This window comes from Acartia tonsa, chromosome 10, assembly GCF_053477335.1.
Source record: "Acartia tonsa isolate MP-2025a chromosome 10, ASM5347733v1, whole genome shotgun sequence".
Lineage (NCBI taxonomy): Eukaryota > Metazoa > Arthropoda > Copepoda > Calanoida > Acartiidae > Acartia > Acartia tonsa.
Window position 1 is genome coordinate 13,736,374 of NC_137269.1, and position 18,041 is coordinate 13,754,414.

At 31.5% G+C, this 18,041-nt stretch overlaps 2 protein-coding genes across 2 annotated transcripts in view; one reads left to right on the plus strand and one right to left on the minus strand.

The window, feature by feature from the left end:
- LOC145330443 (gamma-aminobutyric acid receptor subunit beta-like) overlaps nt 1–15,343 on the plus strand; it is a 68,193-nt gene extending 52,850 nt beyond the window's left edge. Inside the window, exons 10-15 of the mRNA XM_080175077.1 lie at nt 8,766–8,842; nt 12,775–12,917; nt 13,408–13,514; nt 13,870–13,992; nt 14,304–14,505; nt 14,982–15,343. Coding sequence (XP_080031203.1) covers nt 8,766–8,842; nt 12,775–12,917; nt 13,408–13,514; nt 13,870–13,992; nt 14,304–14,505; nt 14,982–15,286 — 957 coding nt within the window. The 3' untranslated portion in view covers nt 15,287–15,343. The remainder of the gene's footprint in view (nt 1–8,765; nt 8,843–12,774; nt 12,918–13,407; nt 13,515–13,869; nt 13,993–14,303; nt 14,506–14,981) is intronic.
- LOC145329458 (uncharacterized) lies at nt 239–3,767 on the minus strand. Its single transcript, XM_080173616.1, has 2 exons — nt 3,115–3,767; nt 239–2,895 (listed from the first exon to the last, which is right to left on the minus strand). The coding sequence occupies exon 2, from the start codon at nt 2,527–2,529 to the stop codon at nt 1,327–1,329; it is 1,203 nt and encodes a 400-aa protein (XP_080029742.1). The 5' UTR covers nt 2,530–2,895; nt 3,115–3,767; the 3' UTR covers nt 239–1,326.
- Nucleotides 15,344–18,041: the final 2,698 nt, after the last annotated feature.

The window sequence follows — 18,041 nt, forward strand, 5'->3', positions numbered from 1 at the left end:
AAATTCGATTTTACTGTTATCTTAAAAACAACGATTTTCTCTTCATTTTAAGCTAAAAATTAATTTTTAACAAAAATGTTGATTTTATAGGCATTTTTAAACAGCGTACACTTTTTTTCATAGAGCAATATTAAAGAGGAGTAATTCAATTTACTCAGTGTAAAAAAGTCATTATTTATCCAAAACACTGGCCAGAACCAGATGAGTAAATTGAATTACTATTTCAAAACTTTTTTACCTGATAATAATGATATTGAAATCATAACTTTTCTTCTTGGGTACTTAAATTCTAAATAATCCAAAATAATTTAAACACAGTTTTAAAAATTAATATTTTGCTCTTTAGTATTTAAATATTGATTTAACTTCATTTTCTACTTACCAGATTAACTGAAAATAGTTTATTTTTTTCTTTACTATTTGACTATAGAATCATAACTTTGAGTATGAGCTTAAATGTTTTAACTAAAGAAAATTGAAATATTTATTTTCTGCTTTGACTGATTTGATCATTTAAAACTCAATCTTTACAAATACTCAAATACATACAAATGTACATACAATACATATACTTATCAAAGTTCTTTGCAAAATAAGCAAACCATTTAAGTATCAAGGTGATTGAAATATAAGATCACCAATAAAACAATATCATCATTTTTCATCAAGAATATTATTTTAAAACTATTTCAACACTTATAGATTATGAAAGCCATAGCAATTTAAGCACAGCATTTGATATCTAATCAATCTTTCAATAAAACAAACACTAGACAAGCTTTGACGAAATATAAGTCAAGCATTGATCTAAGTTTGTACAATAAACTAATATTAAACAAGCTTTGACGAGATATAAGTCCAGCATTGTTCAAATTACTTCATACAATAAACAAATATTAGACAAGCTTTGACAAGTTATAAGTCCAGCATTGATCTAATTACTTTGTACAATGAATAAATATTAGATAAGCCTTGACGAGTTATAAGTCCAGCATTGATCTAATTATTCTGTACAATAAATAAACATTATTATTAGACAAGCTTTGACGAGTTATAAGTCAAGCATTGATCTAATTATTCAGTAGAGTACTATATACTTGTATTTAAATCCATACAATTAATTACATTGAGCTTAAATGGAACTAAAATGTTTGTTTAAAATAACATTTAAGCTTACACTCTTGTTATTCAGACTTTATTACTGAATTCTTACTAACAACTTTACATTCCAAAATTAAAGCTTATACTTATCTTGAGAAGTTAGAATATTTCATTCCATATCATCAATAAACTTTAGCTTTATCAATATCATTATTATGAAAAAGCTTACCATATTGAAGGAGGTGGTGTATCTGTAGGCTGTACAAAAGGTAGTTCAGGTGAATAGCAAACACTGCTGTGGACATAATCATCAACAGTAATGTTGGCAGCCGAAGCTACACTTGAATCTAGCTCCTCTATATTTTCCTTCTCATTAACATTAGTAATGATTAAATTAGATTTAATCTTATCAACAACAGCTCTATATTCATGGAGATTAGTTTCATTCTCTTGAAGATATTCTACAAATGAACTTCCATCTAAAGTTTCAGGTTGAGGTTCCACATTACTTCCAGTTGTATCTTCTTGACCTGGAGTAAAAAATTCATCTAACAACTTGCCTGCTAGGCCATTTGAAAATATAAGATTTTCAATATTAACAGGTGTTTGTGTTTTCTTTTCACCTGTTCTATCTATGCTTTCTAAATATGATAAACTATTATAAACATAATTTGATAACAAATCAATACTTTCTTTGTTAACTTCAACAAGTAAATCATCCTCAATCTTTTCAATGTGAGGTTGCACTAAACTACTTCTATCTAACTCATAGAAAGTAGTATTATCAGACAAAGACTTGCTTGATACTTTGTTTGGATATTTTGTCTGATTGCCACTGGTAACAGTTGTAAACAGCTGGTTAACATCTGTTTGTTCTTTGTTGTCTGTACAGGTTACAAAGTCTTGATATTCACAGTCTGGCTCTCTGTATAAGTCAGGGGTACGGTTTGGTTTCAGATTCTCCAAGTATTTATTCTTTTTGGTTCCAGCATCGGTATCATCAACCACTGTAGCTTCTCTAGCTCTAAGATCCACAAACTTATCATAGTTATTGAGACAGTTTAGAAATAACTCTTTCAAGACATCATATTCTTGTTCCATCCAAAGAATAGTTAAAGTTTCTTCATCATTTAGACCTTCAAGTAAACCTACAAACCTTTGAATAGTTGAAATATTTTCTATTATCAACTTTAGTTCTTTTATACTTACCTGTAAATTGTTTTTGTCAAAACCTTGTTTGTAATTTTCTTTGATATTAAACCTTAAAAGTTTAGCCTGGAATCTCTTATTACTAAATTTCAAATATTTATAGAAATTTGAAGTATCTTCACTATATTTCTTTTGCAGAAATTTAAAACTTAATTCAGTTTCTCCTGAAAAATTAAGCAGCCTTTTTGATTGGTCTGCCATTATATTACTAAAAGACATTTTCTTGAAACATTTATCTAAATCTGGTTTCAAAATTAAAGATATCTATACAGCTTATAAAATGCAGCAATCTAATGAAAGTAATAAAATTTTCTGCTAGCAATGAAAATAATAATACAGTTAAAATTGCTACACTTCACCAAAGGGAAAACCTTCTAATTGTTCAATGTTTTGGGAAATTTAAGCCCCTTTTAAGCTTTATAGAACACCTTTAATTTTGAATACCAGAATTTAAATAAATAAAACTTTTGTCTTTACATTATGTGTATTTACATTAAAATAATCAGAAAACAAATTATTAATAACAACAAAATAGGTAGGTTTGATGAAAATCTTCTAACTGCAGTAGTTCTAACCATTGTTGAACTATAAAAAAATATGTTATTTATCTTTAAAATTCATACATTTTTGTGAATAATAGGCGTTTCTCAAGCATTTCCTAAATATTACTTAAAATTATAGTTTATTCTTTGATTTCAGGCTCTAATAAATAGCTTTAAACAATGACTTATGTTAATGTATGCTTTAAGTAGTTAAATATCTACTTAATTTTATAATTTAGAACAATCTTACAAATTTACTTACCAATTAGCTGCAGGCATGGGGCTTTCTGTAGAAAATTGGTTACACTTTAATCCACTAGGTTCACTCAACACAGTTTACTTCTTGTTACTTAATTCTTAAAAGGACCTTTACAAATATGGGTAATTAGTACAATTAAATTAGTAGTGGAATAATTTGAAAATGAAGGGTGAAACGGGGCAGTTCCACAACCATTTATTATTTAAATAATAATTTGCTGAGAGTAGTAAAATTCAACAAATTACAATTCAATACTATATTCCACTCCTAATTTATAAACTAAAATTGCCCTATAACACAACTAAATAAAACTAAAATACACAAACTTAAACTAAACTTAGATATTATTTGATAAAACTAGCACAAATATATCTCTGGTGTGTACTTAGTTTCTAAAAGACAATTAATGTTTACTACTTATTCAAAGAGAAATTAAAATACTACTACTAAAGATTCTGTTGTACACTGGCTTTTTATACCCTTGTTTGTTTACTTAGAAAACCGGTTTTTAAGAATGTACTTTTATGAAAAATTCATTAAAAATTCGATTTTACTGTTATCTTAAAAACAACGATTTTCTCTTCATTTTAAGCTAAAAATTAATTTTTAACAAAAATGTTGATTTTATAGGCATTTTTAAACAGCGTACACTTTTTTTCATAGAGCAATATTAAAGAGGAGTAATTCAATTTACTCAGTGTAAAAAAGTCATTATTTATCCAAAACAGTTTTCATGATTTTTTCAATCCCTATACAAGATAGACAGTTGAAATTTTCAGGGATTGAACAAGTTTACTTTATACATAATTCCACCTATTTTTATTAAGATACCTTTATTGGTTAGGGTGCTATGTGCTAATGTCGTTTGGGTGAGTTGCACCTGGACTAAACAGTCAACTTGTCAACTCAAGGCCAGACTCTTGGTCCTTCACCTCATACCCGTGGTACAGTACATTACAGACAACCAACTCTCTGTGATGCACGACCTTTGTCTGAGAAGTCCTAACTGTGCATGGTAACGAGTTGCGCCTGTTTTGGGCCAAGGCATTCTCCCCCCAATCTAACTATTTACGTCGCGCATCTGACATAGTAGCAGTGGGAACCATTTTTAACGTCTTTAGTTATGACGCGGTGTCGGACCGAGATTCGAACCTAACACCTTCCCGACGACGAGCGGATGCGCTACGTGTTGAGCCACGGTCGCGGGTCTGGTTAGGGTGCTAGATCGATTCCTAGTTTTTCAAGTTTTTGTGATTTTCTCAACTCCTGTTCAAGATAAACGGTTGGATTTTTTAGTGATTAATTAACATTCTTCATATTTTGACCAAGTTTTTTAAAGACTTACTTTTTTTTGGGTGCTAAATCGAATTTTAGATTTTAACGTTTTTTTTTATTAGCTTAATGCTTCAAAAAAACATTATACAATATACATTTTAAAAGGTTTCGTGATTTTTGTTATTGAAGTTTTTTATTACATACTCTATAGATCATTTCCAGTTGTCTATTTATAGTTTTTGAGCTTCGCTACTTATGGATGTTGTCATCCTTGTTATTTTGTCATCCTTCTTTTTAGTAGCGAAGCTAATCTATAATTTGAAATGTCCGTCTGTCCGTATGTCAGTCTTAGTTTGGGGGAAACGTGATTTTCTCAGCTCCTATAAAAGATAAAAGGCTGAAATTTTTTGACAACATTCCCATTATTAAAGAGCACAATCAACTATAAAACATCAATGGCAGTAGGACCGCTTTTTAGCAGGTTTTAGGCTATTTTTGTTTTTTTTTCACATTTTTCTCCATATCTTTTGTGTTTATGGTCCGATTTCCAAAAATTTTCAGTTATAGTATCAAAATAAAATTTTCTGTCGTTTTAAGAAAACAACTATGACGGTCAGACTGCCTTTAAGCAGGTTTTAGGCTAGTTTTGTATTTTTCACATTTTTCTCCATAACTTTGGTATTTACGGCCCGATTTCCAAAGCTTTTCAGTTATAGAAATCAAAATTAAATTTCCTGTCGTTTCAAGAAAACATCAATGGCGGTCAGACTGCCTTTTTGCAGGTTTTTGGCTATTTTTATATTTTTCACATTTTTCCTTATATCTTTGGTGTTTATGTTCCGTTTTTTTAAATTTTTGTAGTTAAAAATATCAAAATTAAATTTCCCGTTATTTTGAGCATCCAGTATGTAATTTACTTTGACCGTTAGTCTGTTAGTCAAATTAAAAACAAATGTTGAAAAGGTTTCGTGATTTTTTCCTAATATACATGCTTTTGACAACTAATATCTAAATTCTTATTTAATTGTTTGTGCTTCGCTACTTATGGATGTTGTCATCTTTGTTATATTTTAAAGCCTTTAATGGTCTTAAGGTATAATGGTAATTATCATTTAGAAGAAGGGATATGCAACCTCATTTTTTGATTAAAAAACAACCTTGATGTCATGATTTTGGTTTTACAAGACTATTTGAAACTTTATTTCAAAACTAAAATCAAATGTAGAGGAGAAATCCCCATCTCATCACTGTGTGATTTAACCCAAGTAGCTGGGGGTGTAGCCACTATCCTGTAATATATTTTTTTATTTTAATGGGTTGCACTTTTCAGGAAAGCATTATAAATATCTTATGGTACTTCTAGGCTAATTTTCTGACCTCCCCCTCTTCCATTAAAGCCAGCGGAGAAGCGTGCATTTAAATAAAAAAGAAATTGTGTTTCTATATTCATATAAAAAAGTGATAATGAAAATATTTCTTATCAGTATCTGCTCTTTTGCATTTGGAGCATTTGTAACCCTCCATATCCCAATTTTGGTTAAAAAACTAATGGCTTCAACCATAGGCGTCCAAGGGGGGGGGGGGTAATGGGCCATTTGGCACCCCCAAAATTTTTTGAACAATACTCCCCCCCAAAAAAAATTACCCCTACCTTTGGGGTGCCGTAGGCACCCCCAACGATTTTTTTTTTGGGGGGGGGTATTTACCCCCCCCGAACCATTTTGGGGGGGGTAATTACCCCCCCCAAAAAAATAAATGTTCTTTAAAAAAATTTTTTTTGGGGGGGTATTTACTAGGGTGGGCCCATTTCACTGTTATCATAAGTTGTGGAAGTCATATATATGTATGATAATCCCCATTCAAATTTCAAAAGTGACTTGGCTCTTATGGCTGCCAGTGCGCGGGGGGTATAAATAGTACCCACCCCCTTATAAAACCAAAAATTGAAATTCCTTCAAACACAGGCATGTTGCATATCAAAATGACCGCATTGAAATGCTGATTACGAATCTGAAATTCGTTTTGTAAAATATTGCTCCTAGTTCGAATAAGATCTCATTAAGTACCTAAAAACAGCTGATTTAGTCAAAATTGTTCATTTTAGTAGGTTATTTGAAAATCATTTCAGACTGAATCAATATTTTTCAAAACGGTTTTCAGATCTGTAATCAGCATTTCAATGCGGTCATTTTGATATGCAACATGCCTGTGTTTGAAGGAATTTCAATTTTTGGTTTTATAAGGGGGGCGGGCACATTTTCAACCCCCCGCGCGCCCGTTGTTTTTGGATTAAAAAACCTCTTTCGAGTTTTACAGTGTTTTATATTGGCCCAGTAACCCTTACCAATGTCTACTAATGTGAAATTCCAAAATCGACCCACCCTAGTATTTACCCCCCCCCCCCAAATTGAATGTTCTTGAAATAAAAATTTTACTGAAAATTTTTTTTTTGGGGGGGGAGGGAGTAATCCCCGCCCCCCCCCCCTAAAAAAAGTCATAGTGTGACTCGAGCCTTGAGGTGTAATATATTTTATGTTCCTCGTTTGGTCTCCTAATAGTTAATGAAAAGTATATCCTAATGTTTCAATTAAATCAGATCTTGAAGACCATGATAACAAAAAATTTAATAGTTTGATCATGTTTTATTTGCTTGGGCCTTTATAAGGGCTAAAACCATCCCGGGGATCTATGATGTAATTGTAAAGCACTAAAGATTCCATAAAATAGATACCTAACTAAATTAAATATTTCATTAAATAATGAAAAAGAATTTCTATAGGCGATTTCTTTTGGGAGGATGTCAGGGTGTCTCAAAACTAGTTATAAAACTTACCAGGACCTATAAGACGCTTCACTTTAAAGTATAATCATATTGGTTCATTGGTTAGTGAGTTAATTATTGTATTTTTATGTTCTAAAGAATGAGATACTACTATATATTTGAATAGTAGTGGCGCCCTTAGCATCTAAGAACTCGTGTTTTCTAAAGGGTAAAAAGGGAGAAGAAAAATAGCCTAAAACCACTCAAAGGATTGACCTATAATAGTGTGGAACCATCATGGGATCTATGTGAAGCTTTCCTAAAAAGGAGAACTCAGTATTAAAAGTAATGAAATCTGAAGCTATAGTCAAATAAACCTTACTTACTACTTTATGTTATAGGATAGTACTTATTAACTTGATAGATTAGGTAGGTGCTTTTTTTACATAATTAAATTATCCCCCCCAAAGATTTTACCCCCGGGGTAAATTAGTTTGGGGGGGGTAATTACCCCCCCCCCCCAACAGATTTGGGGGGAGTATTTACCCCCCCCAACAGACTTTAGGGGGGGTAATTACCCCCCCCCCCCCAATCAAATTTTACCCCCAGGGTAAAAATTTTGGGGGGGGGGTAAAAAAAAATTTCGGCGAGCTTCGCGCGCCATTTTACCCCCCCCCCCAAACACGAATTACCCCCCCCTAAAATTTTTTACCCCCCCCCCAAAAAAAAAAGCTTGGACGCCCCTGGCTTCAACACTAGACACTAGGACCATATCTTAAGATTTTTTGGCAGCACCACTTTTCTCAACCTAACCTAACAAACCTAAAAGACGCAACTTAAAAAAAGATTCTAAAGGGGGGAGGTATGGGCCTAAAGTAAATTAAGGTAAATTTCCGTATTTTTTATTCAACTTGTTTTTTCCATGAATATGGAATGAGGTGCTGATGATAAATGTATGTTTATTTATTCCACACATAAACACAGAGGGGGAGGGGACATAGAACTGTTAATTACACTGGTACCCAAAGTTTTATCACCAAATTTTATTATTTATTAGCTTAAAAAGTTTAACGGAATTCTGATTATTTGGTTTCTATTTATTGCCCTGGTCTTTTAAACAACAATTTTAATCTGCAGAAGGGATAATTTCGTTTATCATCATTGGTGATGTGTATTGATTTATCGTCTATTGACTTGTCCCTGCATAAACTGGAAAACTGTTTTGCTACAAATGCATTGCTCCATAAACAGCGTCATCTGTCAGAGAAAAATAATTTACATTATAATTTTCTTAGATTATTTACATGTAATTTTTTAATTGGTCAAAATTGCTTAGATTATGATTACTCTTAGGATATTAGGTTGAGTAGCATCCAACAGAAAAGCGACCCTTACACGATGTTAGTCAGGAACTCATAACTGTGAATGCTAATGAGTCGCGCTTGTTTACGGGCCAAGGCATTCCTCCTACTCTCACTATTTAGTATTGGATACATATAATAAGAGTTTTCTTAATAATGTTGAATATCAAATGTTCGTTTGTCTGACCATCTGATTTGTTGAGCACGCTTTTATGGATATCGTTATCCTTGTTTTTTTATTTATTGTTTTGTTTTAGGTGTACATTCCCAGTAGCCTCATTGTGGCGATGTCCTTTATCTCTTTCTGGTTGAATAGGGGCGCAGCTCCTGCCAGGTATAGATAGATAGATTAATCGATAAATAGATAGATAGATAAGTAAATGGATAGATAAATAGATGATAGAAAAATATATAGATAGATAGATAATTCAATATGTAGATAAATAGATAGACAGAGAAATTTGAGCATGTTAGAATTGTCCTATCTGTAAAGTCTAGACCATGTATTTTGCTTTAGAGTTTATACTGCGTAGATACTGTAATCACTTTTGACTGGTAACCACTACACGGACTAATCATAATGTAACTGCGACACTGAAAAACAAGGATGGCAACATATATACAAACGAACATTAACACTTATAGAGTGTCAAAACTGGATAAGCCGAATATAAATGTTAAGTTTAAACAAAATAATATGTAAATTCGTTGCAAAACTGCCTAAACACAGAATATTTTTCAAGGACAAACTTACATTCTTTGAACTGAATTATAAAATTGTACCTTGTTGCAATAGGAATCAGTACTCCAAAAATCAGAAGAATAGGATAACTATATCATACAAAAAGTTTATGTCAAAAAAAGATTTTTTTCAAAATCAGCATGTTAAAATCGAAGTACGGACTTTCTAGTAACGATTATAGAGTTGCTTTCCTTTCTAAGTCGTGCCTAACTGTTATAGGAAACATCATAGAAACTATGAAATCGATAGGACAGTTCTAACATGTCTAGATTGAAAGAAAAAGCTCTCCGACCCTAATTGTAGAAAAGATTCGCTTTAAAAATGTATAATACATGTACATTACGTACTTATGTTCTGTAGGAGTGACAGGAAAAATATAAAGAGAGAATACTAAAAAGAATAAATATAGAATGTCTAGATTCATAATTAGGCTATTTGGAAAACAGTAAAGGGACAGTCCGGCCATATTATTGGTTAGAAAGTGTACAGATTTTGGTACGAAAGGGCAGTTTATTTTCTTTATATTTCTATGAGTTACCTAGAAATAGGTAACGGGACAAAGTGTCTCAAAAATCAGCCATGTGACGTCATAAAAATGAGGAAGATGAGAGGAGAAGTGGTAAAGAAAAACCCATAAAAAAGAGATGGACAATCCCTTATTTTTTATGACGTCACATGGCTGATTTCTGAGACATTTTGTCCAGTTACTTGGATTATATTTCAATTTATGTGAACAAAAATGTTTGTCTAATAGGAATCCAAATTTAGTTTGATGGATTATTGTGTCTGATTACCCATCTAGGGTCATAATTCTATTGTAAAAAGTTTCTTTAGAAAATATCAATGTTTTACATGTTTTTTATGTGTACATAGACTTACTCAGTGGGGTAAATAAACTAGGAGTTTTGTTTAAGAATATTCATACACTAAATCATATTATATGTATACAGTTTTCTGCGGAAAGTCAGATAAAAGATTTTAAGATTAATTTATGCTTTATTGGAACAAAGAGTCTGACAACATTTATTCTTTATTTGATACGGTAGATACATGTTTTCTAAGTATGGCTAAAAAACGGTTCTGATCCAGCGGCAATTGATAAGATTATTAGATATGATCGACAAATTTTTCTATGCTATTTTTATAAAAAAAAAAAAAAAGAGATAAAACTTGCCAGTTTTATTTCAGCAATTACTTGTTTTCGTCTTGTTTTTGTCTTCACTAATTGTTTAAGACAAAAAAAACTTACTACTTTATTTTGTAGATTTAAAATGAAGTGGATATAAAAAATACTTTTGTTTAACATATAAATAATCGCTTTACAAATGCAAATCTAATTGTATTTACCCAACTAATAATTTTCCAAAACAAAGATTTGTCCTAAATAATTATTATATTTATGCGAAGGAAATGAAAACTACCAATTCGTAATAAAATCTATACACTTTCTAATCAATGATAAAACCGGATTGTTTCTACCCTGTTTTCTCATTTGCTGATTCACTTGGTATTTATTTTGATCTTTTATTATTATTGAACAAGGATGACAACATTCATAAAAGCGAAGCTCTGAAATGGAAGGACAGACGAACATTAAAACTAGTAGAGTGTCAGAACTAAATAAACTGAAAAGTAAGACGAATGGTTAACGGACCCAACATGTAAAATCCTCAGACAGAAAAACTCAAGGCATCAAATTTTTAAATTTATTCAACGTTTCGAGGGCAAAACTGCCCTCATCATCAGGAACTAAACAAAAAAATAGCAATTAAAATTTATCAAAATATGCATTTTAAGTCAATTATTACTTAATATATGTTTTATAGGCATTTTACATATAAAAAAAAAGAATTAAAATTCCCTATGGTTACACATTGATAACAAATAAAGTGAATAAATAGGATATATGTTTATACAAGGTTAATTAAATGCAAAGTAGGGCAGTTTAAATAACAAAATAGAATTAAATTTGAAATAAAATCTTACTTTTTTTCGTCCATGTACATTATTAACAAAACACAAATTGAAACTGGCAAATTTTTGATTGATTTTTTGTAAATCTTTTGAAAGTTGGACGGTCAAATTAAACAAGTTATTAAATCATTTGCTCTAGAAAAAACTTCAGTATAGGTGCAGCTTTGCAGATCAGTCTTTAAGTAAAAGTTTGACCAAGAAAAATTTTTTTAAAAAAGATGAGCAAATGTAACAAAACAAAACAAAAAAAAAATTTTTACTGCAACTAGCAAAAGGTACATAAAATTGTCATGAATTTATATTTAAACCATGTTCAACTGTCTTTTTTTCTCTTATCTTAAATAAACTGAATATTAATAGATAAGCTTATATATACAAAATTGTAAGTAAATTTGTTGCAAAACTGATTAAATACATGATACTGTTTAAGGACATACTGACGTTTTTAAGACTATATAATAGAGATGCTTTGCTTATCACGGTTTTTCTGGTAGCAATTATAGAGTTGCTTCGCTTTCTAAGTCGTACCTAACTGTTATAGGAATCAGCATGCAAAGTTTGAAATCGATGCAATTCTAACCTGTTTAAATCAACGAAAAGAGCTAGCTGTAACGGACGGACGGACGGAAGGACAGACGGACGAACCTACCCTAATTATAGAAAATATGGGCAGAGTTAAAGGGTAGTTACTTGCGAAAAATGCCATTTAACCCATTTTTCTGGACATGATGTGTAATATGTATGACCTAATATAACTTTTCTTTTTGGCTGCGAAGATACTCTTTATCTCACTATAGCTTCTGTCTGTCTGGAACGATATAGGATTTATACGTTATTCATGAAAATTTCTTTTGGGTATTCCTTTGACCCTTTACCTCAGTTATCAGTCTTAAACAATATTTGATTAATGTATACGTGTATAATTCTGTTTTAAGTTTTAATCTGTTTATGGTATATTTTTTTGTGAATATACCCTTCAAATTCAGTTAAACTTTAAATATTAATTTATCTGTTAGTTTTTCTGAATTCATATAAATTAAACTTTTCTTTTTTTAGATTTGCTACCCGCGGATTTTATTGTCCATGTATACTTTATTTTGAGTAACAGATATTGGAATAGAACTTTACACATTTTCTGTCAGACGGAAAAAAATATATTTATAATTTATAGCAAAAATATATTACAAACAGGCATTAATTGTTATTGTCGACTTGTGGCTACGCCTATAATGTCCTATAGGAGGAGGGATAGAAAAAAATATTAGGTTTGATTTCTTTTAAAATAGATATAAACCTTCCCTGGACCTATGTATGATAAGCTTCACTGTAAAGACTATAAACACTTATATAAAGTTAGACATCATGTAATTTTATTTAAGAATGAAAAAGTAAAAGTATTTGTATAAATCTTTGGGTACGGCATGAAAAAGGGATGCTTTTCTACAAATCCAGCTGTAATCACTAATTATAGGTGTAAAGTGCAAATCAATCATGAAAGTGGTAAATGAAACCGGTTTAGAAGCGTAATTAACTCTAGTTGTTTATTTCAGGGTAAGCCTGGGTGTAACGACAGTGTTGACTATGACAACTCTGATGGCGAGTGTGAACGCGGCCCTCCCCAAGATATCATACATCAAGTCCATTGATATTTACTTGGGATTCTGCTTTTTCATGGTCTTTGGCGCACTCATAGGTACATCTTCTTTTATACAGAGCCAGCTTATACCAACAACGAAATTGAATTGGAAAAAAATCACGAAACCTTTACGAGATTTTCAGCTGTCATTGGGGGGCAACACTTGGAAAAATTGACGACCTTTTCATTTGCCCCCCAAATATTATTTTAGATTTATTTCGCATGATGGTTATACCTTATACCTGATACAGAGTAAAATAATGTCTGTCTGTCCGATTGTCCGTGTGTCTGTTAGAAGCTTAAGATCTTGGTAACAGATGGACCGACAAGGTTGTGCAGGAAATATAGATTCTGGTCCTGCAGTGGTTTAAGCTATTTTGGAATATTTGTGAACCCTAAAAAGATAAAATGCAAACTTTTTAAATAAAAAATATGGAGAAACATGTTGTGCAACTTTTCTTGATTTCAAATCTAAAAAAAAGAATTTGTTTTCAGAATTGAATCATAAGGTTTATTTTAAAAAGTGTAGTTTTTAATATTTGTTTAGAATATGCCTGTGTTGGTTACACAGACAAGCGGATACAGTTGAGGAAAAGCAGATTTCTAGCCATGAGAAAGGTGGTGGAAGAAAAACGTATGGAGGCTTTAAAACAGGTAGATTGATAGGGAGATTGATAGTAGGTTGATTAAGACAGAAAGATTTACTTATTATTTGATTTTGGATGTGCGTCAAATGGAACCTATATTTTTTAGGCTAAAGATGCTGCAAAAAAATTTATCGCTAAGATTCTAAAGATATTAGGCTAAAAATTATAATTAAATTCATAGGGTAAATTTGTACTGTAATATAAAATTCATCACTCAAAATTGTTGATTACTATAAAATGGCTAATACCCCATCAAGACAGAAATAAATTATTATGAGATAGCAAAGAAATATAAAAGATTTTACACCTTTAACATTTCTAATTGGTTTAAAGTATTAAGTATTTAATATTTTTTATTCAAGGCTGAGTTAGCCAGTAGTTATGACGGGCGTAACGGATATGATTGTCAAGAGTTTATTCAACATTCCTCAACTACAAACTCACACACCAGTTCAAGAACACCTAGATCTGATAGATATAGTAAGGTAATTATATTTTTAAGATTTATGAATCCAAGAATGATCAACATTTTTGACGCTTTCACACAAAGTTCTGAAACCTCCTCCACACACCCCTCACCTAAGTTTTGAAAAAAATTTAGATTAAGAGTGGGGGAAGTGTTTATTACTTTTTTTAGGTTATATTAGGTACAGGTTGGCAACGCAGGTTAAGGTCCACAGAAAAATACTTTCCCAATCCCAATTTTTGAATTTAATTTTAAAATTGGGTCTATTTAAGCTCAATAAGGCACTTTGAATCCCTCAACGCAATTTTTTACCAATTTCAAATTTTTCAGGGAAGCAATGGTACAAATGGAGGGGGGCGCGTGCACACCTGTTGTCAGGCCAACTGTACACCCCCGCCCCCGCCAATCAGCAACAAAAATGGGGGCCACGGTGCCCACCACCACTATGACAGTTGGTCTGCTAATTCCACACTCCTGGCTAAACACCATGAGCAACATCATAACACCAGCAATGGACATAATAATGTAAAAGGTAAGTATTTCTTTGTAATTGTGACTCTTATTTATAATTTATCTGTTATTAAAAAATAATAATAGTATGTTTGAATTTTAGTAAAATATTTTATCCAACTTAATTTCTTAAGTGCTCTCTCTGTATACTTACTCTCCTTTGGTTACATAACAAAAACAGTTTAACCCTGAGTTTACCCCGACAGTATTAATTTGACAAATTATATTAATTTCCTGAATCATGGCTCATTATCCCGATGTAGCTTTAGAATTTCTTAAATACTGAACAGGATTGGTTTACAAATTTTCTGTTTTCCCTTTTTTTAAACTTGGACATGAACAAAGTTGAATCATGAGACGAAGTAGAAATTGTATTTTAACAAATCAATTGCTTTGTATTGTTTTTATTTAGACAATGTTAGTACCAGTAATTATGGTAAAAGGGAGGGAGTGGTACATAGCAGTAGATTTTTTATCAATAAAAGTCAACTTTTACAGATGATAAGGGCGGGACCAGCCACAATCACCATCTGCCACCAACCCGTTCCGGTTCTCTGCCCATGATCCCGCTGCTTGCCGGCGGTGGTCACCTGCACCAGAACGGCATGACCGCCATCGCGCTGCCCTGTATACCTGTGGACCCGCCCACCAGGGTGCTGGGCATGCGTGCCAGCGATATTGACAAATATAGTAGGGTCATTTTCCCAATCATGTTCTTGACCTTTCATTTGATGTACTGGATGATTTATTTGAGTATATCTGGCGAGCTACCAAATGATTTAGTTTATCTTGAAGACGAATAAGTTATAAAGTAAAATAGACACTCATGCTTATAAATTTAATAAAACAATAAAATAAAATTTGTATAGTAACTGCACTTTGTAAAATATATATTAGTGTGTCCCTGAAATGGAACTATCTATGATTTTAAAAAAATTAAAAATCAAGAAATTCTGCGCTTTTAGCAAATTAATCAATTATTTTTTTTATCAAAATTAAAGTCCAATTTTAGTGTTTTCACGCAGTGCGCCTGTAAAGCACTTAAAATCCCCCACCCAAAATTTTGGAATAAAAAAATGGTAGAAGAGGGTCGTTTTTTATGACTAACCCTTGCAGTGGACAATAAACCTGCAGGTCTTATACATGCAGTGTCATAATCCATTGGGATTACCAAGTACACACTATAACCCAAAGTCATAAAAAACAAACAAAAAAAAATTTTTTAATTTATGAATGCTCAACAGGGTACTATGTGTGATAGCACCCAGAATTGGATTTTATATAAAATAAAGATATTTATTTATTATAGAAAAATTTCAAGAAAATAATTTTGGTGTATAACTTAATTTTATATAGTGCATTGAAAAACATGAAATATGATGTAAATAGATGTCAATCTCCTGGTGTTAGAATAAAATTAAATTTGTGTGTGTGTGTGTGTGTAATAAATCTTGAATAAATCTCAGGAATGGAAAACCTATCCCTTAAAACCCCTGAGAAAATTTAAAGATGTTGCACTTGTTTTGTTAAAGTCAAACAAACATTAAAAAGGAGGAAGGGAGGAGACTTTGGACTGTAAATTGCTCTGGTGTCCAAAGTTTTATATCTGTGTTATTTGTTGGCTCAAAAAGTTTATTAAATTTTGATTAATTAAATATTAACTAATAATGTCCAACCTTTTAACCAATATTTTTTCAACAAAATGGGTTAATCACTGGGGATGGAAATCGATTTATCGTCTATTGTCTTGTCCATCAAGATCCCAGTTAAAATGTCGTTTTAAAATGTATTTAAATGATGTAAAGCTATCATTTCTATAAACGCTGCTTCTCTGTAACTTGTGTAAGTCCATCAAGTTTCAATATTTACGGCACAATGCATAGTAAATGCATACAAACTACGAAAATATCCATTGAAAAGAATCTTCATATGGCACTAGGAATGGTTTTCTGTTAATTCTCTCCCCTAAAGCCCCTATGTGTTGAGGGCGAAGCCACTAGTAATTTCAAAATTTCTAATATTTTTCTGAATAAATTTGTTGCAATGCTAATTATGAACATTATTGTCCTTGTTATTGTCTAGTTGAAAATAGTGTATAAAATAGAATGTTACACTATTCCAACTAACTCATATGCATGGAATATATTATCCAAATTTCCCAGGAAAGCAGGGATAGAACAATGGCTTAGATATTAATATTTCCAGTAAATTTTCTGTTATGAAATTCAGGATATTTTTGGCTGAAAAACATTGGATAAAATAAAGATTTTTAATTTACGCTTCCTTCTTGGTAAATTTCACATTCATATTAAATTATTTTGTTATCTCGAATTTGCCCAAAATAAAAATGACAGGAAATGTAAAATTATAGATGCTATAAAAAGATATATATGAAACAAGATGCCGACAATAGTCGTACAAACGAACATTTAAACTCAAAGATTGTCAGCCCTTTAAGAAAAGTAATTTATTTAAGAAGTTTGGACAGAAAATCGATGTAACACATACAGATTGCGCACATACTTACAATTTTCGGATTTGATTATAGAGAAGCTCTGCCGATGACATTACTTCATACAACTTATGAGTTAAATCTATCCATTACAAATGTACGGAAGAACCTACGATCTCTCTCTAATTATTGAAAAGCTTAGCATATAAAATATTTTGTTTGATGTTATTATTAATATGATATTGTAATGTGAGAGTTATTTAGTGTTAATTAGTTGTGCAGCTACTCAATTATACCCAGGGAGGGAGGGGACATTGGAATGTAAAACAAACCAATCCCCAACGTTTATTACACATTACTTCCATTCGTTGGATTTAAAATCTGGAGACCTTTATTGGGTTATGTTAACTAGGAGAGTCCAAATAATTCCATCAATAATTTTAAAAATTAAAAGGGGTAATTTTGTTTTTCATAGGAATGTTCTTCATTTCATCTGCCATTGTCGTGTCCTCTAGTATCCCTTATTATATGTATGTTCTTTTGAATTAAATGTAAAATAATTGTGATAACGTAGCTACTCCATAACTACTGTCTCTGTACGTTAGTCTGTGCCATTCTTGTCAATCAATGGAACTTGACTAAAATATAACTGCTGAAAATTGATACAAAATTCGGCGCTTTCACAAAAAGTACTATATTAAGCACTGTTACTCCCCTCCTCTCTTATTTTTACAAATTGAAAATGATGAGGAGGATTTTTGTTTGTTTGTTTATTACTTATTGTGTAATTACATTGGGTTTAGATTGAATATTGGGTAGCCCTGCATGGTGAGGACACCACAGGTATAGGATGGACAGGGTTAAGGTGTTAGCAAAGATTAAGTAAAGGGAAAAAAATATTTCTAATTCATTTCCAAAATAAAAGCTACGTTACTTATGCACATAATAACTGCGCTTGATATGAGCATTATTGTTCTTGTTTCATTAATACGTATTAAATACAGCTTTCCGTGGATATTAAAATGAAAAATTTAAGATTAAAGCCAGTTTTGTCATCCCTTAGGGGATCAAAACTTTTATTAATCTTATTATTTTCATTTTGATAT